This window comes from Emys orbicularis, chromosome 1 (assembly GCF_028017835.1).
Source record: "Emys orbicularis isolate rEmyOrb1 chromosome 1, rEmyOrb1.hap1, whole genome shotgun sequence".
NCBI classification, from domain to species: Eukaryota; Metazoa; Chordata; order Testudines; family Emydidae; genus Emys; species Emys orbicularis.
The window spans coordinates 245,133,176-245,158,523 of record NC_088683.1 but is presented as its reverse complement, the minus strand read 5'-3'; the positions used below and the strand labels follow the sequence as shown (position 1 = coordinate 245,158,523).

The window sequence follows — 25,348 nt, the reverse complement described above, 5'->3', positions numbered from 1 at the left end:
TTCAGAGCCTACAAGTCCACTCAGTCCTACTTCTTGTTCAGCCAATCGCTAAGACAAACAACTTTGTTTACATTTACAGGAGATAATGCTGCCCTATTATTTACAGTGTCACCAGAAAGTGAGAACAAGCATTTGCATAGCACTTTTGTAGCCAGCATTGCAAGGTATTTATGTGCCAGATATGCTAGACATTCGTACGCCCCTTCATGCTTCAGCCACCATTCCAGAGGACATGCTTCCATGCTGACGACGCTCGTTAAAAAATAATGTGTTAATTAAATTTGTGACTGAACTCCTTGGAGGAGAATTGTATGTCCCCTTCTCTGTTTTACCCACATTCTGCCATATATTTCATGTTAAAGCAGTCTCGGATGATGACCCAGCACATGTTGTTCATTGGAAGAACATTTTCACTGCAGATTTCACAAAACGCAAAGAAGGTACCAATGTGAGATTTCTAAAGATAGCTATAGCACTCGATCCAAGGTTTAAGAATCTGAAGTCCCATCCAAAATCTGAGAGGGACAAGGTGTGGAGCATGCTTTCAGAAGTCTTAAAAGAGCAACACTCCAATGCGGAAACTACAGAACCTGAACCACCAAAAAAGAAAATCAACCTTCTGCTGGTGGCATGTGACTCAGATAATGAAAATGAACATGTGTTGGTCCACACTGCTTTGGATTCTTATTGAGCAGAACCCATCATCAGCATGGACGCATGTCCCCTGGAATGGTGGTGGAAGCAGGAAGGGACACCTGAATCTTTAGCGCATCTGGCACATAAATAGCTTGCGACGTCGGCTACAACAGTGCCATGAGAATGCCTGTTCTCACTTTCAGGTGACATTGTAAACAAGAAGCTGTCAGCATTATCTCCTCAAAATGTAAACAAACTTGTTTGCCTGAGTGATTGGCTGAACAAGAAGTAGGACTGAGTGGACTTGCCGGCTCTAAAGTTTTCCATTGTTTTATTTTTGAATGCAGGTTTTTGTTTTTTTTACAGAATTCTACATTTGTAAGTTCAACTTTCATGCACTACAGTACTTGTATTAGGTAAATTGAAAAATACTATTTATTTTGTTTTTTTTACAGTGTAAAAACTTGTAATCTAAATATAAAGTGAGCACTGTACACTTTGTATTCGGTGTTTTAATTGAATTCAATATATTTGAAAATGTAGAAAACATCCAAAAATATTTAAATAAATGGTATTCTATTATTAACAGTGTGATTAAACATGCGATTAATGGCGATTAATTTTTTAATCGTGCGATTAATCGCGATTAATTTTTTTAATCGCTTGACAGCCCTAATTATTATTATTATTTGTACTGTAGTAGTGCCAAGAAGCCCCAATTGAGATCAGAGCCCTGTTGTGCTGTGCAATGTACATACACATGAGAAAGGACAGCCTCTGCCCCACCAGTGTTACCATAAAACAAAACTTCTGTACATTAATAGTAGTTTAGTCAAACAAGGCCTATCCAGGGAACATCTGCTGTCCCCCCAGCCATGCCGGGGCAGGGAGACCAAGTGAGATGCGCCACAGTTTAAAATGTCAGAGGTTTGCTGCTGACTAAGCAACGGGGATTCCATGACAAGAGATCTGCAGAAACGTATGACAGTGCAAGTTCATTTATAATATTTTTCTACTAATGTGGCAGAAGGCTCCAGACTGCTGAACAAAGAATAGAAAGACACTGAACGGAGCAGCAGATTCTCACACTGCAATACATTACAGCAGCCTGCAGATTGGGGTATGTTGAGAAGAAGCAGAATTAGTACTAAAAATCTCTTCTATTGGGCCCATCATGAAAGAGGCACAGTAGGGCACAGTAATAGCTTGGACAGAGCAGTTTAGTGGAATATACATTTTACAAGAACAAATACCATACCATAATTTTATATTTAAAAAAGAAAAAGAAGAAAAACTTTCTAGGCAATAGGGGGGAGGGATAGCTCAGTGGTTTGAGCATTGGCCTGCTAAACCCAGCGTTGTGAGTTCAATCCTTGAGGGGGCCACTTAGGGATCTGGGGCAAAATCAGTACTTGGTCCTGCTAGTGAAGGCAGGGGGCTGGACTCAATGACCTTTCAAGGTCCCTTCCAGTTCTAGGAGATAAATTATAAAAATAAATTAATGGAGATATCCTATTTTATACAGTGCCTGAACAACCTAGTTAGTCTATAAGTCAACCAGCATTTCATAGTGTTTTGAAAGCATTTTAAACAGGAATTGTATCAAAAGCCTGGCCCTTAGTATGTGTTGAATCAGACAGTTACACAGTTACCTGGTTGTAAACTCCTAAGCATCAAAAAGGTTCAATGATCTTAAGTCAATAACACCTCAGAAGGGAGTATAATATGTATTTCATATTGCCTTCCGAAAACAGAGCTCAAATTAGACCACTGTTTAGCAGCAAAGCATATCCCTCCCAGATCAATCGCATAAAACAATCAGTTCAAACTAGTACAGAGATGAACAACAACACTGGACTGACAGAGTTGGGCAGGAAATTGTTTTCCCATCCTGCACTAATCTGAGACCTGGGGTCAAATCCCTGCTCTGCCTAATCAAGTCCTGGGTTTCCCAAATCAGCCAGAGCAAGGACTTAAACCCAGGCCTCCCACATCACAGTTGAGTAACATTGGCTATTCTATGGTGGGTATCGGTCACTCTCTCCTGTTGGAGCTGTTCCACTTTGTATCAGTAATTAAATATTCATTGGCCCATAGAGCAAGACAGACTCTATAGCCCAGTGGTTATGGCACTCATCTGGGATGTGGGAGACCTGAGTTCAAGGGACTGATTTGGAGATCTCAGAACCCATTCAGACATTTGAACCCAGGTAACTTGCATGAGTGCTCCACTCACCAGGCTATTCTAGAGTGGGGCTCTGGTTTTGACCAGAAATTACATCCTGAACTATCAAATCTTTTCTCACAAAAGTTTTGTCAAAACTGATCCTTTCTTGCAATAAGTTTTGGTTTAAATGAATCAGCATTTTCCAACAGAAAACTGACTAATCGAAAAATTCCTGACTGGCTGTACTGACAAAGAGCTCTTTAAAATGTGCTTCCAGGCCAATGGGCTGAAGGAGATATTCCAATAGAGTGTGCTATGGCAGTCAGGTTGGGGGATGCTCTGGCAACAGGAACTGGAGGGAGAGAGCTGACTGGATGCTCTACACAGAAGAGCAACAGTGTAATATAAGAAGAAGAAAAAAGTATCCGGATACAAAACAAAAGAAGTTCCCCAGATTAACATAATTAGGCATTGAGCTCATGAGTTGTTATACATGGGTGGTCACTTGCATTTCTGAGAGCCACAATAAAGTCAGTAAGGCTCCGCACAGTCACAGGGGACCCCCCCCCCCCCCCACACACACACACCTTACAGGACTGGGGCCCTAGATAGTAGCAAAATACCAGTATCTGAGCATTTAAAGAAAATAGGTTATGAAATATAAAAAAAATGGTTTAAAATAAAGAAAAGGTAACTAAGAGAAACATTTTATAAAAATAAAATGCAAGGCATATCCACACAAAAATTTTTCATTTTTATTACTTTAAGATATATATTATAAGGCAGTCAAGTAAGACCAGTGAAGGTACTAAATCTACAAGAATTGCTGCCCCCCACCCCCAAGAGCATTAGCAAAATCACAGGCAAGAAAAAAAATGTTCTTATGCACATTAAATGGATGAGTATTATTGCCGCATGTTGAAAGACCAGGCTATGCAACAACAGAAAAGCACTAAACTGAGTAACAAAACTAAAGGACTGTTAGTTAAGGGTGAGGTTTTCTAAAGCATCAGATAGTTAGAAGCACAAATCCCACTGTGCTCCTCACTTCCTTAGGAGCTTTTGCAGATCCCATTGTTAATTGTTATTCATTTATTTATATAGGGCTTGATCCTGCTTCCACTGAAGTCAACGGAAAAACACGCTAATTTCTATGGGGAAAGGATTGGGCTCATTGTGAGCCTTGCTGCTATTAATGAAGGAGTGGTTGTCACAGGAGTTGGGGTGCAATTCAGACCAGTCAGAGGTTGCATTACCTCATTCCCTGTAACCCTGAGAGCTTCACAATGCCTTGCTACTGTAGCTCCCAGCCTGGGATGCTCACAGTCAGCAACAAGCATGCAGATCACACCCTGAGCATTTGTGTGCTATGCAGTTAGCCTTGGTTCAGCACCTTTACCCCAGAAGCCTGACTACAACCCCACGGTGGCTTCCATCAGCCTTGTTACAACTATCAAGGTGACCCCAACACACTCCCAGTCCTGAATTTTCCCCAAACCATGTTCTGTACAATGTCCAGCCCTCTCCTGGGCAGCTCAGAAAAATAATATGGTTCATTTGTTCCTCTATCTAGAGACACAAAAATACATCACAACTTATTAACGAAACTGGGGAAAATACACCCTTCCATTTAAACACAGCAGAGTTGGTTTACATTAATAGTAAAACAAGCTTATTTACAAAAGCAGATAGGTTAAGTAATGCCAAGTAAAAGGAATAAAGTTAAAAGAGTTACAAGCCAATACAAGTGAACACACCCATGTAAAAGTCTTGCACCTAATTTAGCAAGAAACAGGCTTTGTTCAAGATGGTCTGTCACCTATATTCAGTTTCCAGATATTTCAACCCACTCTTTACTTGAAGGACCCATCTTTCTCAATATGTAAGAGCTCTGTTCCCTAGTGGATGTCTAGTGATGGATGTCAAAGGTGGCATCTGTCCTTGCTTATATCTTCCAAAGTTCAATGACTTTGTTTCAAGAGGCAGAACGACCTCATGTTATTCTTCCCTTCCTGTGGACTTCCCATCCCCTTGCTGATTTGCATGTAAGATAGGACTTCCATTGATTTTGGTCACCTCTCTCCAATGAGATTAAACAAGGTGTAAATAGCTGCCTTCTCTCCTGTCTGGGAGGGCACCTGTTTCTCCCTGTTTGGCCACAGACTTTAAAGCATAATATAATTAAATATCCCTATTTCCTCATATAGTGTTAATACACACATTTCATAATGATATTAATCACTAGTGTGACTTTAGCTTTCAGAAAAGACCACATTCGATACATTTTTATAATACAGTAATAATGTGTGCAATTAGTTAATTCAATTGCTTGTCACTTGAGATTCATCCCCCATCTTTATAGACCAGTAAACTTTTGAAAAGAATTCTTCTGAGGGTTACAGCTTGAATAAACTTTACCTTGAGAGGTAAGAAAGGGGACATGGAGCCTGGTAGTGAAGGAAGCTCCATGCTCTTCCTCTGCTGGTGGTTGACTTCAATGGAGTTACTGTATTTTACACTGTCTAAGGATCTGGTTCTTGATATTTCAGAATTAGAAATAGTCTTTGCTATTTGCTTCAAAAAAATGTAACCTATATTGTATTTATGTATGTAATATGAAAACTAGCCACACTTCTTTCTGTACCAAGTCCGGGATAGTCTGTCTTCTAACTAAATAGATTAGAAAGAACATTTCTGAATTTATAATCCTCTTCAATACCGTTATACAACTATGAACAGATTTGTAAAGGCAACTTTCTGGGTGTGTGTTGCTATTTAACCTGTGATCAAAGTAGTAGTTCCCAACGAGCTGAGTTTAATAATTTCTCTGTGAAAATGCCATCCTTCACTATAACTCTAGCTTCCTTGCATTGGAGCACAAAGACTGCATTTTTCTATGTGCCAAATAGACATGAGATGAAGATGCTGTTAGAACATGTTCTTATGTTCTAAATGCAGAAATCACATTGTGTTACTTTTACACAGAATACTTGTCTTATTTATAAGAGCTGAAAAGCACCTATGCTGCATTCAATAAGTAAATGGAAATCAATTCTGAACAGTCTGTTTTCTGTATACTAGGAAGTTTTTAAAAAAAACACTTATTAGCAGTACTCTGGATTTTTACATCTGAGTAAAATTGTATATTTTCTGTAATATTGAAGCATACTTTATACAGTCTACATTTAAAAACAGTTCTCCAGACAACAGAAACTGTTCCATTTTCACTTTTCCTTTGGATTTACCATTTGTTTTATCAGACATATTCATTAAAATCAGGTTCATGCTTTTCTCTCTAAGAGGTTTACATGATGAAACAGCTGTCAATAAATCCCAAAGAGGATTGAATCTCACATGTCATTGGCATGACAGAGGAGGTAGAGTTGCTCCTATCACTCACTCCTAGAGATTAAAGTCGGGTATATCTGAGGCTGCTTCTTTTTTAAAAAAGTAGCAGGGAAAAAAATCACATTACATAAAAGTACAATAGTGGGCGGAGTAGTAGTTGTAAAACGTTGATTTACAATATACAGGCAAGCATATTAATTCTGGCTTACATATCCTACAGTAGGCTTATCTACTGCATAACAGTTCCTACTCCAAAGACAAATTTAATGCCTCACCACACACACACACAAATTCAGTCAAATTGTCAGTATGGATGTGTTACATAATGACTTTCATGCAAAAACAGCACCAGAGTTTCATTTTCATACTACAGCATCGCAGAAATAACAATGACACTATGAATGGTATGCCAGATGGACCCTGTTTTCTATTCTTACTACTCAGAGAGGGAGAGGGAATAGCTCATTAACCACTAGCGAAGCCATCAGCCTCTCCCAGCTGTTTTTGAATTACATTAAAATCACGGACAAGTCAGCTTCTTTCGCCGTATCTCTCTAAACTGCGAGTTACCGTAACTACCAAACTGCTTACATTAGCAATAACTCTCCCTATTTCACTCTTGGGAAGAAGAAGTAGTTGATACCTATCAATAACAAACCACAGATTGGACCTATGGGGGAATTATTGTTTAAATAAAATACTTCATCTTAACAGGTCCATACATCAGAAGTAAAATCACTGTACGTCACTTGGCAGAAATACAGAGCGTAGAAGATATGTGCAAAGAAATAGTGATCAAACTAATGAAACCAGGACCCACCCACCCCCACTTCTGACTCTGACAAGACTGGCCCCCGTTCACACTATGGTCACTGATTGATTCATGAACTACTGTGGATCAGGTTCCACATGGCCACTGTCTGCTGTTGACCCATCTGCACAATTGATTCCAAGTTGCCCAGGCAGGCCCATTAGCACATGCTAAACAGAGACCCGCTCGCTTGGGCGCTGGCTGTAAGCATTTCGGTGCTTCATTCAGCAGCTTTAGCTTTCAGAGACTAAATCACTTGAGCTCCTTATGAGTCGTAGTGTTAAAAAAAAACAGAAAAATCACAGTTCATAGTGACCCTGTATTTTTTTTTTTTAATGTGTAGGCTAATTTCATTTCATCTGCACCTGTCTATTTTTCAAGTGCTATGTTCAATTTAACATGGATTGCATACCCATCAATCCTTAAAAACGTGATCATTATTCTGGGAACTTTTGTTATGCTAAGAAATTTACTGGCTACAGAATGATTTTCAGTGCACCTAACGTGAGAGTGCACACCCGTTTCTAACTGTGCGCTAGAATATCTGCTTATAACCGCACGGCAAGTTAAAAAGGGGAGATATGAAAGATATCTTTCTTTATAGACCCACACATATCTGCTGGTTTTGAGAAAGGTGAAGTTCCCTAATGCTGTTCATAGCCTGCTCTTCATTTCCGTTGGGATTTGGAAAAACAATCCACTGAAAAGCAGAAAGGAGTCAATATGGCAAGGTGCAGAACACCTCCACTGAGGACCATCAATTCCTACGAGCTACTTTTAAGGACAGGTACTCACTTCTAATGGTGCTGGCCTCTTGCTCTCCTGCTTATTCCAGTTTCAAGGGAGTTACACCATTTTACACTGGCTGAGGTTATGACCCATTGAGAAGGCTGTTTACAATTGTTGCATTAGCTCACTTTCCTTTAATTCACTCCTGGATCCACTTCAGTACGGTTTCCGCCCACTTCACTGCTCTGCAACTGATCTCAAAGTCTCCCGCAGCCTCTTCCTAGACAATGCAGGGTCTATGCTCATCCTTTCACCTTGTTGATCACTCTCTCTTTCTAGCTATTCAGTCCTCACTCAACTTTCAAGGTTCCATCCTCTCCTGGTTCTCCTCCTACCTCTCTAACCCTCCCTTCTGTGTCCCTTTCAACTGATCCTCCTCTGCCCCACTTCCCTGCTTACAGGGAATTCCCTACATTTGATCCTGGGCTCTCTCCTCTTTTACATCTACACTCACCTAAATCAACGCTACACTATGCTACACTAACACCAACTGAGAATCCACCCTCACGCGATCTCAGAAATAACGTGGCCCAAGATTAAAGTCTAATATTTCCTTCCAGGTCCCTCCACTAGCTCCTTTCTCAACTACTCTTGGCAGTACCTCCATGCCTCCAGTTACTCAATCCTCTAGCACTTAGGCTCATCTTCAGCCCCTTCCTCTCCTCCCTCCCCACCACAACCAGGCCACAACTAAAACCTATCACGTCTCCTTTTACATCTCTAAACATTGACCCACCTGCAAAATCCCTAGTCCATGCACTGTTCATCTCCCACCTTGACTAGTCTATTCTCTTTCTCTCTGGTGTCTGCAATACGATGAACAAGTGCCATCTCCTCACGAATGAGAAAGGGAAAAAGTTGGAGAAAATACAACATGAGTTCATAATAATACTTAATAGCTGGAGGAGGAGGAGAGGTAGCAGGAAGTTGCAAAATGGCCGATTCAGGGTTGTGGGTCCATGTGTCCGGAAAATGTAAAGGGCCAACCACGAGAAAGCCTAACAGGAACTTTTCTCTGCATGCTTACGTCTACACTGCAACTGGGAGGTGTAATTCCCAGCTCAGGTTGATGTACACATACTAGTTCTGCTCAATTTAGCTTGCTAAAAATAGCAGTGTGGCCACAGTGGCGGCTCAGGCTAGCCGCCCAAATATATCCCCATCTAGATCCTAGGTACATAGTCAGGCCACTGCCCAGGCCACCATAGCCACACTAATATTTTAGTGCACTAGCTCAAGCAGAGCTAACACTCATACATATACCCAGGTTGGGAATTACCCTGACTGGGCAATCTTATTCTACAGAGATTCAGTGGCAACTAGGCAATCACCAGGTAAGGTGCTTACCGGTAAAGGGCTGTTTCTGTACTGTGGCTGCTGGAGAGATATCAGTGGTGTCACTTGGCATGTTGACCAATTTGGTCTCATTTCCATGTATTCCCAGTCTGCTTGTCTGTATCCATCTGTTGTCTCTTGTCTTGCACAGAATTTACAATCTAAGTATGTCTGGGACCATTTTTTTGGTCTAGAACAATGGAGTCGTGGTTCACGACTGGGTAAGCATAGGTGCTACGATAGTATAAATAGTCAATAGAGTGGATCACCAATGTCACACTCATTTTAAACACCAGAGGAAATCAAATGATAGCTAGTGCAGGTAACAGACCACAGGTGTACTGTGAGACCTATGGGAAATGCAACTCAGTAAATAGACAGTTGCCTTCTGCACTAGCTGCCATCTCCAGATGGTCTTAAAGCATAGAGTGTGTTATAACAATCCAGCCTGGCAGTGACCGGCTGTGGCGAGCTCCATATCAGAAAGAGTTCACTGGGAGTTCACAGCCCTCTTGCCAAAGAGCAAATGAGGAAAAGCTCTCCTGGAAACCACTTCTACCTGAATATCCAGCCATAGCAGAGGATTGAATAAGAACACCAGGTTTTGAGGATCCAAAATAAATGACAGGCATACTCCCACAAGTGAGGTGCCGATCTGGGCCTGATTTTCCACTGCCTTGCACAGTGCAGTTATTTATGTTTGTGCAAAGTGGGTGCAAAATCATAGCAGATCTAACAATACTTTTCCATCACTAATTTCCATGCTTGTAATTCAAACATGACAGAAACTCGGAGCTAAATCCTCTTTGCCACATGTCAGCTGAGCTAATAGGCTGTACTGCTAAGTACGTCCATCAAGGTTTCAAGAATCTGTACTCCCCTCCCCAGGCCATGGAGCAGCATTGGAACCACTCCACAACCTTCTGTGCAGTAACCCGTCTAGGCACACCTTCCCCACACCAATGAGGGGATTTTCACAGGTAGATTTACACAGGCACCAGTCCTACCCCCTCAGTTCCCCTTAACTCTTCCCCACACCCACCATGCGCTCTTTTGCATTGTGTGATGTCCTGTGCTGGTTTCCCTCATGCTGCTCTCCCTCAGAAAAAGCCTCATTGATTCCAGTGCATTTGAGCCCTTGCACACCTACGTGAGGAGAAAGCTGGGGCATGACTTGCTGTCTAGTAACTGAAATCAGTTTGACTGGCTATTATTCCAGACTTCTATTCCCATGTAGCACTCAGAATATCAGCATCACCACTCAAACCTATTATCCCAGGAGTGCTCTAGCTGGGCATTGGTAACATCAGGGAACAAGGGGTAAAACAGTTCTAGCAATAAAATGTTGCAGTGTGGGAAATTAGTGCCCAGGTGGGGCAATGGCCGTACGCTTTGCCTTGGACCAACAGCAACTCCCCAAGTTAGCCAACAAGGAGTCGGACACCCAGGAAGTCAGAGAGGAGGTTTAGCAGTTCGTAACTAGCAGAGGCAAGAGGGCAGCATTCTACACAGCTGGAGACACAAGGGCTGGCTGTGGCCACCAGAGAGTTGAGGACCAGGAGGAATTCCATACAGCTAGAAGTATTCAATCAATACCAGGTCCACAACATGGAAACTCTGGAAGGTATCTTTCAAGATCCAGCTAGTCCAAGGGAATGGAGAGCTGTACAGGACACAATTTGTGGATGGCAGCTTGGCCCAACCTGTAAGAAAACCAAGCTTGCCCACAAAGAGACCTCCAACCATCTGAGGAAGACAGACAATCCTTTTGGTGGATTCAGTACTACAAATAATTGAGAGAACATTCTGCAAGGGACAAGCAGTCAACAGGACAGTGTGCTGTCTTCCTGGATCCAAGACATAAGACATCACTCTGAGACTGCACAGGCTTCTAAAGTTGATGGGCAAGGATCCATTGGAGATGGTTCAGACTGGTACTTGTCTCACTGGGTCACAAGGTACATTACAGATAATAGATGACTTCAGGGAACTCAGAAGTGTGCTGAAGAATGTCCAAGCAATCTTCTCCGAGATCCTTACTATCCCATGAACTAAGGATGACAGAAGGCAGAAGATTCTAGAAGTGAACCTCTTGGTAGGTAAGTGGAGGAGGGTTTTAGTTGTGTGGAGCATTGGTCCATCTTCTGTGAGGAGAGGTGGCTGTATAATTTGGATGGACTCCACCTCTGTAGAAGAGGAACAAATTTCCTCAGGGACAGGCTGACAAAAGTAGTCAGGAGGGCATTAAACTAATAACAAAAGTGGGGGGGTGTAAAAAGAGGGAAGACATGAGCACATATTTAGCACAAAATCGAGATGTTACAAACAAAATTAATCAAGGAACCAAAGGATATGAAGAAAAGAAATTCTTGAATTGCCTATACACCAATGTTAGGAGCCTAGGCATTTCCTGTTTCTGTGTCACTGATAACTCAGAAAAAACGATCCTGAATGTTTATGGATCAATGTCCTAACAGGTAAAGCACAAGCTGGGGTGTTAGTTGGTGTCTGCTACAGAGTATCAAATCACACTAGGGAAAAGCATGAGCAGCTCCTTAAACACCTATCTATAATGTGTAGGAAAATAAGCTTTGTGAACATGGGGGACTTCAATTTGAATGACACATGCTGGAGGGCTCATGCTGCCAGAAATAAAACATCTTGGAATTTCTTAATATTTCCTAACTCAAAAAATGTTGCATCCAACACAGAGGGAATTCTATATTAGATATCATCTTGACAGATAAAGAAGAACTGATCACAGAACTAAAAAGTAATGGTAGCTTAGGTACAAGTTATCATGACTTGATCTCATTTATAATGTGCAAACAAAATAAAGTCCAAACTAGTGATATATGTAGTTGGCCAATTTCACAAAGCTGGGGAAAAAAATATGAGCCATATCAGCTGGGAGGAATACTTTAATCAGAAAAATGTGAATGATAATTGGGACTTGTCTAAGAACACTTTACTACATGCCCAGAAACTCACAATCAAAGAAGAAGGTCATAGTGGTTAAAAAAATCAAACTGGTTTAGAGAGGAAGTGAAGGAAGCTACAAAAATGGAAGAAAGGGGAAGTTATTAGTAATTAATATAAATCAGAAGCTATGAATTGTAGAATACTGATAAAGGAAGCAAAGGGAAACAAAGAGAAATCTATGGCCAGCAGAGTTAAGGACAATAAGAAGGCATTTCTTACGTATATAAGGAACAAAAAGAATCCTAACAATGGTATTGATCCATTACCAGATAGAAATGGTAGAATTACCAATACTAATGCATAAAAGGCAGAAGTGTTCAATAAATATTTTTGTTTTGCATTTAGGGAGAAATAGATGTAGTCATATCATACAATAACACTCTTTCCATTCCACTAGTATCCTGGGAGGATGTTAAAAAGCAGCTATTAAAGTTAGACTTTTTTAAAAAAAATCAGCAGTTCCAGATAACTTGCATCCAAGAGTTTTTAAAAATCTGGCTGCAGAGCATGCTGGACATTAATGTTGATTCTCAATAACTTTTGGAAAACTGGGGAAGTTCCAGAAGAAAACTAATGTTGTTCCAATATTTAAGCAGGATGCCAGATAATTATAGGCCTCTCAGTCTGACATCAATCCCAGGCAAAATAGTGGAGCAGCTGATATGGGACTCAATTAATAACAAATTAAATAATAAATACCAATCAACATGAGTTTATGGAAAATAAATCCTGTCAAAATAACTTGATTTTTTATGAGATTACATCAAGTTTGGCTGATAAAGGTAATAGTGTTGATGTAATATACTTAGACTTCTGTAAGGCATTTGACTTGGTACCACAAAACAGACAATTTGATTAAAAAACTAGAATGAAACAAAATTAACATAGCACACATTAAATGGATTAAAAACTGACTAACCGATAGGTCTCAAAATGTAATTATAAGCAGGGAAACATCATTGAATGGGCATGTTTCTAATGGGGTCCCACAGGGGTCATTTCTTGGCCCTACACTATTTAAAATTTTTATCAATGATCTGTAAGAAAATATAAAATAATCACTAATAAAGTTTGAAGCTGGCACAAAGATTGGGGGAGTGATAAATAATGAAGAGGACAGGTCAGGTCACGGAAACAGAGTGATCTGGATTGCTTAGTAACCCGAGCACAAGCAAATAATATACATTTAGGAACAAAGAATGTAGGCCATACGTAGAGAGGACGGGGAACTCTATCTTGGGAAACTGTGACTCTGAAAAAGATTTGGGGGTCGTGTGGATACTCAACAGCTGCCAGTGCAACCTTGTGACCAAAATGTCTAATTCATCGTTGGATGCATAAACAGGGGACTCTTGAGTAGAAGTAGAGAGGTTATTTTACCTCTGGTCCTGGCACTGTTGCAACAGCTGCTGAAATACTGTGTCCAGTTCTAGTACCCACAATTCAAGGAGAAAGCTGATAAATTGGAGAGGGTTGAGAGAAGAGCCACAAGAATGATCAAAGGATTAAAAAAACATGCCATATAGTGATAGACTCAATGAACTCAAACTATTTCGCTTAACAAAAAGAAGATGACTTGATCAGAGTTTATAAGTATCTACACAAGGGGGAACAAATATTTGATAATGGGGTCTTCAATCTAGCAGACAAAAGGTATAATAAGGTCCGTTGGCTGGAAGCTGAAGCTAGATAAATTCAGACTGAAAATAAGATGTAAATTTTTAATAGTGAACATAATTAACCACTGAACCAATTTACTAAGGTTCATGGTGGATTCTCCATCACCAGCAATTTTTAAATCAAGATTGGATGTTTTTCTAGAAGATATGCTCTAGGAATTATTGTGGGAAGTCCTATGGCCTCTGTTACACAGGAGGTCAGACTAGATGATCACAATGGTCCCTTCTGGCCGTGTAATCTATTCATCTAAATTGGCTAATGTAAATCCAAGAAATGGCTTATTTATCAGCTCTAATTGCCTACATACAGTTTATTTCTTTTGGAAGTCTGATTGCCTGGATGGCTTAACTCTTTGACCTTATAATGTAAAAAAAGTTGTCAACATTAAAAGCCTCCTACATTTAAAAAGAGGTTTACATGATGAAACAGCTGTCATACCCCAAAGCAGATTGAAGCTCATATGTCCCTGGCATCTTTCCACAATTGGCCTTGGAGGCCTAACTAAGAAGACCTCAAAACAACCACACTGGCAGAGATGCTTAATGACTTCTTTATTTCGGTCTTCACCGAGAAGTCTGAAGGAATGCCTAACAGAGTGAATGCTAATGGGAAGGGGGTAGGTTTAGCAGATAAAATAAAAAAAGAACAAGTTAAAAATCACTTAGAAAAGTTAGATACCTGCAAGTCACCAGGGCCTGATGAAATGCATCCTAGAATACTCAAGGAGCTAATAGAGGAGGTATCTGAGCCTCTAGCTATTATCTTTGGAAAATCATGGGAGACGGGAGAGATTCCAGAAGACTGCAAAAGGGCAAATATAGTGCCCATCTATAAAAAGGGAAATAAAAACTACAGATCAGTTAGTTTAACTTCTGTGCCAGGGAAGATAATGGAGCAAGTAATTAAGGAAATCATCTGCAAACACTTGGAAGGTGGTAAGGTGATAGGGAACAGCCAGCATGGATTTGTAAAGAACAAATCATGTCAAACCAATCTGATAGCTTTCTTTGATACGATAACGAGCCTTGTAGATAAGGGTGAAGCTGTGGATGTGGTATACCTAGACTTTAGTAAGGCATGTGATACGGTCTCGCATGATATTCTTATCGATAAACTAGGCAAATACAATTTAGATGGGGCTACTATAAGGTGGGTGCATAACTGGCTGGATAACCGTACTCAGAGAGTTGTTATTAATGGTTCCCAATCCTGCTGGAAAGGCATAATGAGTGGGGTTCCGCAGGGGTCTGTTTTGGGACCGGCTCTGTTCAATATCTTCATTAACGACTTAGATATTGGCATAGAAAGTACGCTTATTAAGTTTGCGGATGATACCAAACTGGGAGGGATTGCAACTGCTTTGGAGGACAGGGTCATAATTCAAAATGGTCTGGACAAATTGGAGAAATGGTCTGAGTTAAACAGGATGAAGTTTAACAAAGTCAAATGCAAAGTGCTCCACTTAGGAAGAAAAAATCAGTTTCACACATACAGAATGGGAAGAGACTGTCTAGGAAGGAGTACGGCAGAAAGGAATCTAGGGGTTATAGTGGACCACAAGCTAAATATGAGTCAACAGTGTGATGCTGTTGCAAAAAAAGCAAACATGATTCTGGGATGTATTAACAGGTGTGTTGTGAGCAAGACACGAGAAGTCATTCTTCCGCTCTACTCTGCTCTGGTTAGGCCTGAGCTGGAGTATTGCGTCCAGTTCTGGGCACCGTATTTCAAGAAAGATGTGGAGAAATTGGAAAGGGTCCAGAGAAGAGCAACAAGAATGATTAAAGGTCTTGAGAACATGACCTACGAAGGAAGGCTGAAAGAATTGGGTTTGTTTAGTTTGGAAAAGAGAAGACTGAGGGGGGACATGATAGCAGTTTTCAGGTATCTAAAAGGGTGTCATAAGGAGGAGGGAGAAAACTTGTTCACCTTATCCTCTATCTAAATTCATCAAATAAATTGTCTGCTGTTTGCTCAGCTGTAATTCAAATGAACCCAAAATGTCATGGGCTCTCCCGGAATTAATCCATAAAGCCACTTTCCTGCACTCCTTCAAATGCCTCTTCAAGATATACTGTGATGCCAATGGTAAACTGGCAACTGATAACAGCTGGGTAGATGGGCAATAGGAACTTCTGATATTAATTAGGGCTGTCGATTAATCGCAGTTAACTCAAGCGATTAACTTTAAAAAGGTTATGGTGATTTTAAAAAATCAATCATGATTAATCGCAGTTTTAATCACACTGTTAAACAATAGAATACCAATTAAAAATAATATACTCTTTGATTTCAATTACAACACAGAATACAATATATATGAAAATGTAGAACATCCAAAATATTTAATAAATTTTATTACAAATATTTGCATTGTAAAATGATAAAAGAAATAGCATTTTTCAATTCACCTCATACAAGTACCGTAGTCACAAAAGTGCAACTTACAAATGTAGATTTTTGTTGTTACATAACTGCATTCAAAAACAAAACAATGTAAAACTTCAGAGCCTGCAAGTCCCCTCAGTCCTACTTCTTGTTCTGCCAATCACTAAGACAAACAAGTTTGTTTACATTTACAGGAGATAATGCTGTCCACTTCTTATTTCCAATGTCACCAGGAAGTGAGAACAGGCACTTTTGTAGCCCGCATTGCAAGGTATTTATGTGCCTGATATGCTAAACATTCGTATGTCCCTTCATGCTTCGGCCACCATTCCAGAGGACATGCTTTCATGCTGATGACGCTCGTTAAAAAAATAATGCGTTAATTAAATTTGTGACTGAACTCCATGGGGTCCCCTGCTCTGTTTTACCCGCATTCTGCCATATATTTCATGTTCTAGCAGTCTCAGATGATGACCCAGCACATGTTGTTCATTTTAAGAACACTTTCACTGCAGATTTCACAAAACGTAAAGAAGGTACCAATGTGAGATTTCTAAAGATAGCTACAGCACTCGATCCAAGGTTTAAGAATCTGAAGTCCCATCCAAAATCTGAGAGGGACAAGGTGTGGAGCATGCTTTCAGAAGTATTAAAAGAGCAGCACTCCAATGCGGAAACTACAGAACCCAAACAACCGAAAAAGAAAATCAACCTTCTGCTGGTGGCATCTGACTCAGATAATGAAAATGAACACACTGCTTTGGATCGTTATCAATCAGAACCTGTCATCAGCATGGACACATGTCCTCTGGAAGGGTGGTGGAAGCAGGAATGGACATATGAAGCTTTAGCACATCTGAGACGTAAATATCTTGCCACACCAGCTACCACACTGCCATGAGAATGCCTGTTTTCACTTTCAGGTGATGTAAACAAGAAACGGGCAGCATTATCTCCTGCAAATGTAAACAAACTTGTTTGTCTGAGAAATTGGCTGAACAAGAAGTAGGACTGAGTGGACTTGCAGACTCTAAAATTTTACATTATTTTATTTTTGAATGCAGTTTTTTATACATAATTCTACATTTGTAAGTTCAACTTTCATAATAAAGAGATTGTACTACCGTACTTGTATTAGGTGAATTGAAAAATACTATTTTGGGTTTTTCAGTGCAAATACTTGTAATCAAATATAAATATAAAGTGAGCACTGTACACTTTGTATTCTGTGTTGTAATTGAAATCAATATATTTGAAAATGTAGAAAACATCCAAAAATATTTAAATAAATGGTATTCTATTGTTTAGCAGTGTGATTAATCGTGCGAGTAATCGTGATTATTTTTTTTAATAACTTGACAGCCTAATATTAATGTATTTATTTGGCCTATGTACATAATACGTTTATTTCTGTTACCCTCATTCCTCCTACACCATTCCTTCCGATTGTCACTCCCACGTGTTGCATCTAGTTTTAACTAGGTGGTACTCAGGATACGGATTATCTTCAACTCCTGTTCACTCCCACGTGTTGCATCTAGTTTTAATGGGAGCCTTATGAAGTTACTACCATATCAGAAACAGGAAATAATGGTCTCAGTCACAACAGTCATGAAAATTTTGAAGCAAAAACCACAAATAAGCCCAGATATTGGGTTCAGCTTCACTCAGAGAGTCCATTATCCCTGTTTCAAGAAAATCTAGGAGTGTTTCTAAAGGCTTCAGGTACTGTCAGGGGTGAAAGTAACTTAAAGGACTTACCGGTACGCCGAAGTCTTGAGCAGGGGGCGGAGCCACAACTGGAAGGGGCGGGGGCTCAACCGGAAGAGGCAGGGCCTTTAAATCCCCAGGCCCTTTAAATCGAGATTTAAAGGGCCTGGGGCTCCGGCTGCGGTAGCAGCGGCTGGGAGCCCCGGGCCCTTTAAATCGCCGCTGGAGCCCCGGGGCTCTGGCAGCGGGGCTCTGGCGGCAATTTACAGGGCTCGGGGCTCTGGCCACTGCCCCCACTCCACCCCTTCCCCCAAGGCCCCACACCCACCCCACCTCTTCCCACTCTGTTCTGCCCCCTCCCCCAAGCATGCCCTGCACTCATTCCTTCCCCACTCCCCCCCAGCGCCTCCTGAACGCTGTGGAATAGCTGATCACGGAGGGCGGGAGGCGCTGATTGGCAGGGCCGCCAGCAGGTGGGAGGTGCTGAGGGTGGAGGAGGAGCTGATAAGGGGGGCTGCTGGTGAGTGCTCAGCACCCACCATTATTTTTACATGGGAGCTCCAGGACTAGAGTCAGTGCCTAGGGTAGTGGGTACATACATGGAGGATGTTTTGCCTCCAGTTCAAGTACTTCAGGCTCGTGTTTGTTCAAGGGTTTGAGGCCAGTTGTTAAGTCTTCATTAGATTTGTCCCTTTAGCCTGAGCTGCCATTTTACCTATCAAATCCTCTAACTTCAGCTTTCACTCTGTTGTCCCATCTGATTCTATTGCTTCTCTCTTCCTTTTCCTAACCTCATTTGACCTACAGCCCTGGATCAACCATCATGGTGACTCCTGGGACCTTGTCTTTTCTAAGCACTGCTCCCACTTGGATCTTTCATTCAATATGTTCTCCTTTCTGATCACCACCTTATTTCCTTCAGTATCGGTCACATGCCCCCTGGTTACACAACTGGGTCTTTAAGAACTCCAATTTATCAACCTTTTTTGACTATTTTTTTTGCAACTCTCAGCACTCTCCTTTCCTTTCTTCTCCATGCCCTCATAGGTGACACCTTCATCTCCTGTCTCTCCTTCCCCACCCTTAACTCTTCGTTCCTCTCTCTTGCTGCTCTACCCACATCCCCAGTTCTGGGTCAGACTTCTCACCTGCTTCCTGCATTGCTTAGTGTTTCTGGAGAAAATCCAGTGATCACACAGTTTTCCTCTGTTCTCTCCTCTGTTGAGGGGGAGAAAGAAGGGGAGGCAGAGCACAGGGTTTCTTGCCCAGCAACTCTTCAGTGTTAAAATCAGCTCATGTGATACCTATGTGTCTGTCTCATTGACATGGAGGACTGTGAATGTGTTGGCATCAACTTCCGTTGATACTCCCTTCCATGTTGAGAGGAGTGAGGAACTGATGTTAGTGTTGGTGCCTCTGTTGGTACCTGTGGGCTGTTTTTGTTGCCGTCTTGTTGGTGAACCCTAGCATGGCAACTTCCCTTATTACTCCTCTTCAGAGTGTGGCACCAGAGCCTCTTCTGGGAAAAGCTAAACCTTGGTTCCTGAAACTTTGGTCTCAGTTTTGCTACCATTGGTAATGGAGCTCAGAATCCATGCCAGGGATCTCCATTAAAGTCATGGTAGTTTTGTCAATTCTCTTTTAGGACAAAAGAGATGTAGAAAGGACTTGATGACCGGGGGCCCGATCCTCAGCTGGTATCAGTCAGTTAGCACCATTGACTTCAGTGGAGTTACACTGATTTACAGGAACTGAGGATCTGACTCCTGACATTACAGAAGAGCCAGGTTTTTTCCTTCTAGTAACAAAATGGGAACCCTGTGCTGACCCAGTCCACTTCCTCCTAATATCCTGCACAGAAACCACCTCCTTTCTGAGCTTTGCATTCTGAAATAACCCTTCATCCATGAGTGGGCATAAGAAATAGACCTGATTATGCATCTCTGGTTCTACTGCAGCTAGTTCCATTTTCCCTTTTCTTTATCTGCCCATATTCCTCCAAAGTCATGATGATTGTGGTAACAAGTGGTCACTATCGAAAGGTCAGCATATGCTATGAATAACATCTACGGTTATATTATACAGGATTTTTTTAAAAATAGGGATACAAAAATGCTCCAGCTCATAAACCAACTACTAACTTGAAAGGGTTAGGAGGAAATTTCCATTATGGGCAATTTCATAGTTTTGCACTTCTGGGCTTCTTGTATATTTCTCTGAAGCATCTGGTATCTTCCACTTTCAGAAGCAGTATACTGGACTTCCTTAAATTGAACAGAGGTCTGATCTGGTATAATATTTCTTATGTTAAGAATTGTGGGTTGTCTTACTGATTCAATAGTTATCAATACATACTTTTGTTGTAATATGTAGTGCTGTTGAAATTTAAATGTACTGTAAACATATGACTCTACTAATACAAATTAATATGTTAAAAGTGTAGTCATTTTAGTTCTTTGAGTTGCACTGGAACTATAGAAATGATTAGTGTGCCAGAATTTTGCCCTCATATATTCAGGCACATCTCCTATTGGAGTCAGAGTTTAGCCTTCAGTTACATTACATCCTCAACTCCTGTTTGCACAATGGGAGGCCAAGTTCACCAATTGATGTACTCTGACTGCTTTGCACTGCTTCAGTGATGTGAAGCAGCCATAAATCCATCTGATTAAGTGGTGCATCTAGTCCCATGTGTTGGAACTACTGTCCAGGCTGCCACTGGTGGATGGCACTAGAGTCATGACTAGTTCCTTTCCAGGACTCCTCTGCTGAGCACCAACTGTCACCTCTGGCCATAAGAAGAGGCATCTCAATAGCATGAATGGCAGATTAGGCTACCTTCACAGGAAAAGGGCTAAAGACTTGCTGGTTTTTATACCTAAAGCTGAAATTCTCCTGTACATATCTCAACTTGGGAGGCAGAAGAGGAGGCCTACAGCTGTGGGCTTATTAGGCCCCAAAGGCCAAATCTGAATTAATCAGAAAGAAGACATAGATGGAATTGTACTAGGCACTTCTCTTTGCTTTGAGATGTCATTCAGACCTGAGTCTGAAAAGCTCAGGGCATTTTGGGGCCGGGAATATAAAAGAGAAAGACGGAAAGAAACCTGATTACAAGCTATTTCTTCACATAGCACTTTGGGCCCTTTTCTCTTGCTTTGGATTTAATGGCTGGTCAAACCTCCCTTTGGCTATCCTGGTAATTACATAATCTCTTTTTAAGACAAGTCAGAAACTGGCCATTTTCGAGTAGAAATCCTACATTTCTGAAGGGACCATTCTGATCTGTCATGTCCGTTGCCCACATATTGGAACAGAAACCAAGGCAGTAAGAATGATTTATTTAGAAGTTTGTTGTTAATCCATTCTGTTATGGCCTGGGAATTGTAGAAGCCTTCAGAAATCTGGTGTGCATTACAGGGCGCAGAGTACTAATGGGATTTGATTCCCAGGAGGGCCCTTTAGATGCTACTGCAATACAAAGAATTAATAGTAACTTAAAAAGTTTTAAATAAACTAAATTATCATTTTGGATTTCAACACAGTTTAGTCTGGGCATATTAAATATTCTCTTAAGCATTTGTTATTCAGAGATTATGCAGTTTGTTTTCATGCATAAAAGATACAATGTGAACCCTTGGAATAAATATACACTCTCTGTTGGTTATTTAACCAACACTGGCTAATATTTATGTGTTACTTGCTGTTTTAAAGCATCATCCACATAACCCTGGTCCAATGTAGCCCAAATTTGAACATGATGCAATAGCCATTTATTTGATAAAGCTTTGGAGGAGGGTTGAGAGTTTGCTCATGGAAAGGGAGATCAGTGGGGTCCAAAAGGCTCTTCCATTGCTTTCACTTATTGGCTGGCTGAGAGCTATTTTTTTCCCCCTGCCTCTGATTGTTTGTATGATGCTAGGTGACCATCACTAGTCAGTTGCATAAATTGTTAGGGTGCCTAGAACTTTTTGTATAAGCACTCTTTATTCCTTACATCTATAAATAAATATATGCTATATACTGGAGTTACCAGATTCATTGAAATGTGTGAAATATTTATAACCTGGGGCACATTAGAAAGTCAGCACCTCAGCATGCTACAGCGAATGCAAAGGACAGTTCATTGACATCCACCTCCCAAAAATAAAATTGGCCAGTTAATTTAAGAACAATTTCTTAAAGTTTATTTTATTGACTGAAGTAAATCCTCAATCCTTTTAAATAGCTTCATTGAAACAGCTTGCTTTGGCATACATTTAAAAAATTAGACACCTTGCGATTATTATCCTTGAAAGATAATTAACCAATTTAACTTAAATAGATACATTAAAACAAATTACACAGACATGTCAAATTAATGGATTCTTTCCTGCGACTAGGACTGTTTTTGTTTATTTGTTTGTTTTCTCACCTTTTTTAATCAGTAGTACTCTTCATCTGTAAGCATCACACTAAATAACATCAGAAGTGTAATTTTCATTACTCTGGAATTGCACAGACATATAGGTTGGGGCCCAGACCCTGCAAAGACTTACTCACGTGTTTAATTTTACTATGAGGAGTAGTCCCATTGATTTCAATGGAATTACTCAGAGGAGGAAAGTTAAGCACAAATATAAGTGATTGCAAGATCCAGGCCTCAATGTTCTATTATTGCAAATATTTCACCTGAAATCATCACTTGTTCAATGCAGATTTTTGCTATCAGAAGACCAGATATAATGCATGATAAAAAAAAAAGTGGGAATTAAAAATGCTGCAAGATTTATTTATTATGTCAATGGCATTTGCATGTAGAAATCTGAAATTGTGTTGGGGGTGGGGGGAAGAGAGGGCAGATCAGTTGAGAATTTCAAGCAGACCCTTTTCCGGTGCATAATGCTTTATTATAAAAAGTTAGGAGTATATAATTCTCTGTAATATGATACGGTGATGATACGGAAATTGCACATTTATCCCTAGATCACTCACAGTAACTTCATTTTACTTAATCAGAAAATGGTTGTTACCACAAGACGTGGATTACATTTGCAGAAAAGTGATCTAATACAATGATCTAATACATCTTCTTCATCTCTAATGTCTATATCTTATGTTGTTTTCAACTTCAAAATACCATGTTTATTAACTGTGCAGTTACTGCATATCAGCACTGTATTTACCAGCACCATTCAATACTGACACATACAAGACTTTCAAAAGGAGCGGTCTTTGGCTCCCCAAGACACCATAGCCCATTTTCTCATACTCCACTTACTGTCATCATGTTTCTGAAAAAGCACATCTTGACTTCCATCAGGCCAGTAATAATTCCTGCTGCACTCAAAATTAAGGAGCTTTTACATCATTTGACTTTGTTCCCAAACTGCTTGGGATTTTGTAAAAATACTCAGAAGAAGAATATAAAAGGAGTACGAGTTGATTGTTATTAATTTATTATTAATAATTATTAGTTATTTTTGTTGTTGTAATTCTTTTCAAATTGTAAAAGATTTCCACATTTCCATCTGAAGGCTATTTTGGACAAATTATGATCCACTGAAATCCCTAACTCAGCTTCTTTCCCACAGACATATAAAGGCCCAGCTAACAAACAGGAAACAGAATAGGAAAAAAATCATTTCGTCAAGTAAGAGCATATTTTTATATTGTCCTATAGAGTACTTTTTTTTTCAAAAGTGGATTCATGTCAGTTTCACTGAATTGTTCGTTCACCTCAAAAAAGCAAAAGAGTTCCAAAGAAGTTTAAATGTTTCACTTCAACAGTTTCAAAATGAAAACTTTTTTCAGTTCAAAAGTTATTTTGTTTTGATATTTTCTGCATTTTTTTAAAATGCAAAAACATTTTTTAAAAATGCTCAAAATCTAAATGAAACATTTCATTTTGGGTGGAATGAAACCCTAAAGTTCTATGGCTTGTGTTAAGCAGAATGCCAGACTAGATTAGCACAATGGTCCCTACTAGCCTTAAATAGAGCTATGAAATAGACATCAAGACTCCTCAGAACCACTGAAGTTTCTTGACAACAGTTCTAAATGCCTTTTATTTCCACCTCCCCTCTCACTGGGGTGCTTATTCTATTTATTTCAGGTTGGATTTTTCTATATGATAATTGGGTCTCAGAAGCTCAGCGATTGCTACTTTCCAGAGTCAAAACTCTTCAGCAAAATGAAAATGGGGGTGGAAAGTTTATACAGCCACTTGCAATATTTCGGAGTCGCCACTTTAAACATAAAAATAGAATTGCACACATTTGGGGCCTGATACTGCCAAAGTGGCTGCCGTGAGAGTGTAGAGAACATCTCCTAGCAGGTGCTCATGACCTCAAGTAATCAGATGCTAAATGATCATGTATGGTATTATGTTGTGCTTACTCTCAAGACTGCATTATTAGTGTCTTTTTAGGTCTATAGCCCTCCTCAGCAGTGATGCAGCTTATTGCCTTGATGTAGACTTGTGAAGCAGTTTGCTAATTTGTGTGTCATTTTATCAAAACAAAGATGTTTTCTCTCTGTCGGTTAAACAAACCCATCACAAAACACACAGAGTGGTGAAGAAAACCCAGGTCTCAGATTTGGAAAACATAGCAAAATCGATGCAGAGCAGCTGTAAAAGCTGATATTAGTCCAGGAACCTGCTGAGCCAGTCACCATCTCTAGGCAATTACGACTGCTATAAATTCCTACTAAGCTTTTCACTCCATACGGTTATAGAAAGATGTTAAATAAAATATATTTTATCAACGCTGTAAGGGAATAAAAACAACTTTCAATAAAAGAAACTGATTCAGTTTGTTCTTGCCCTTACCTCTCCTGCATGGCGAGTGGGCTGAAATCTTTCCCAAGGGGAACACAGCAATCCTGCCCTATTGCTCCATTTTGATAGGGCTTTTGTGGCTGTCCCTGAACAGACACCATTCCATGAAACTCCTTTAACAGCCGCAGCTCACTGAAGTTGCTGGCAATTGGTTCAGCTGCCACCTTCCCGTGCAAGTTAGCATTGTGTGGAGAGGATGTCTGACTCAGCTCCATCTCTAGATTTCCAGAGATTGCTCCATCATCTTTGCTATCCAAGTACATATCTTTTGACTGGTTTTCTATCCTGAAAAGAGTGAAAACAAATCTATTAGGACCTTACTGAATACACATATTTTATATCTACCTCCAGGCACACATACACGTGTGTTGATATCCAGGTGTTAAAATGCCATTGGACATACTATATTTATCTTGCACTTTTGACTGCCTTACCTGTAGTCTGCTTGGTAATTCATCTCTACCAGAAATACTTTAACATTTGAAAACTCTGAGCAGCTTCAAAAACAGCCATCATTTAAAATAAATACATAAAACAGCCTGCCGGACATCGCTATTCTTCTCTTTACCCAAATGTGGAATTTCCCCAAAAAACATCTTCTCCCAAATTAAAACACACTGGTTTATCCTAGAGAATGAACTATATTCATTGCCACGGCAGGTTTGAGCTCTGACTGACACTG

At 40.2% G+C, this 25,348-nt stretch overlaps 1 protein-coding gene across 1 annotated transcript in view; it reads right to left on the bottom strand.

The window, feature by feature from the left end:
• OCA2 (OCA2 melanosomal transmembrane protein) overlaps window positions 1-24,929 on the bottom strand; it is a 297,856-nt gene extending 272,927 nt beyond the window's left edge. The window contains exon 1 of the mRNA XM_065423234.1: window positions 24,658-24,929. Coding sequence (XP_065279306.1) covers window positions 24,658-24,929 — 272 coding nt within the window. The remainder of the gene's footprint in view (window positions 1-24,657) is intronic.
• Between the last annotated feature and the right edge of the window lie 419 nt (window positions 24,930-25,348).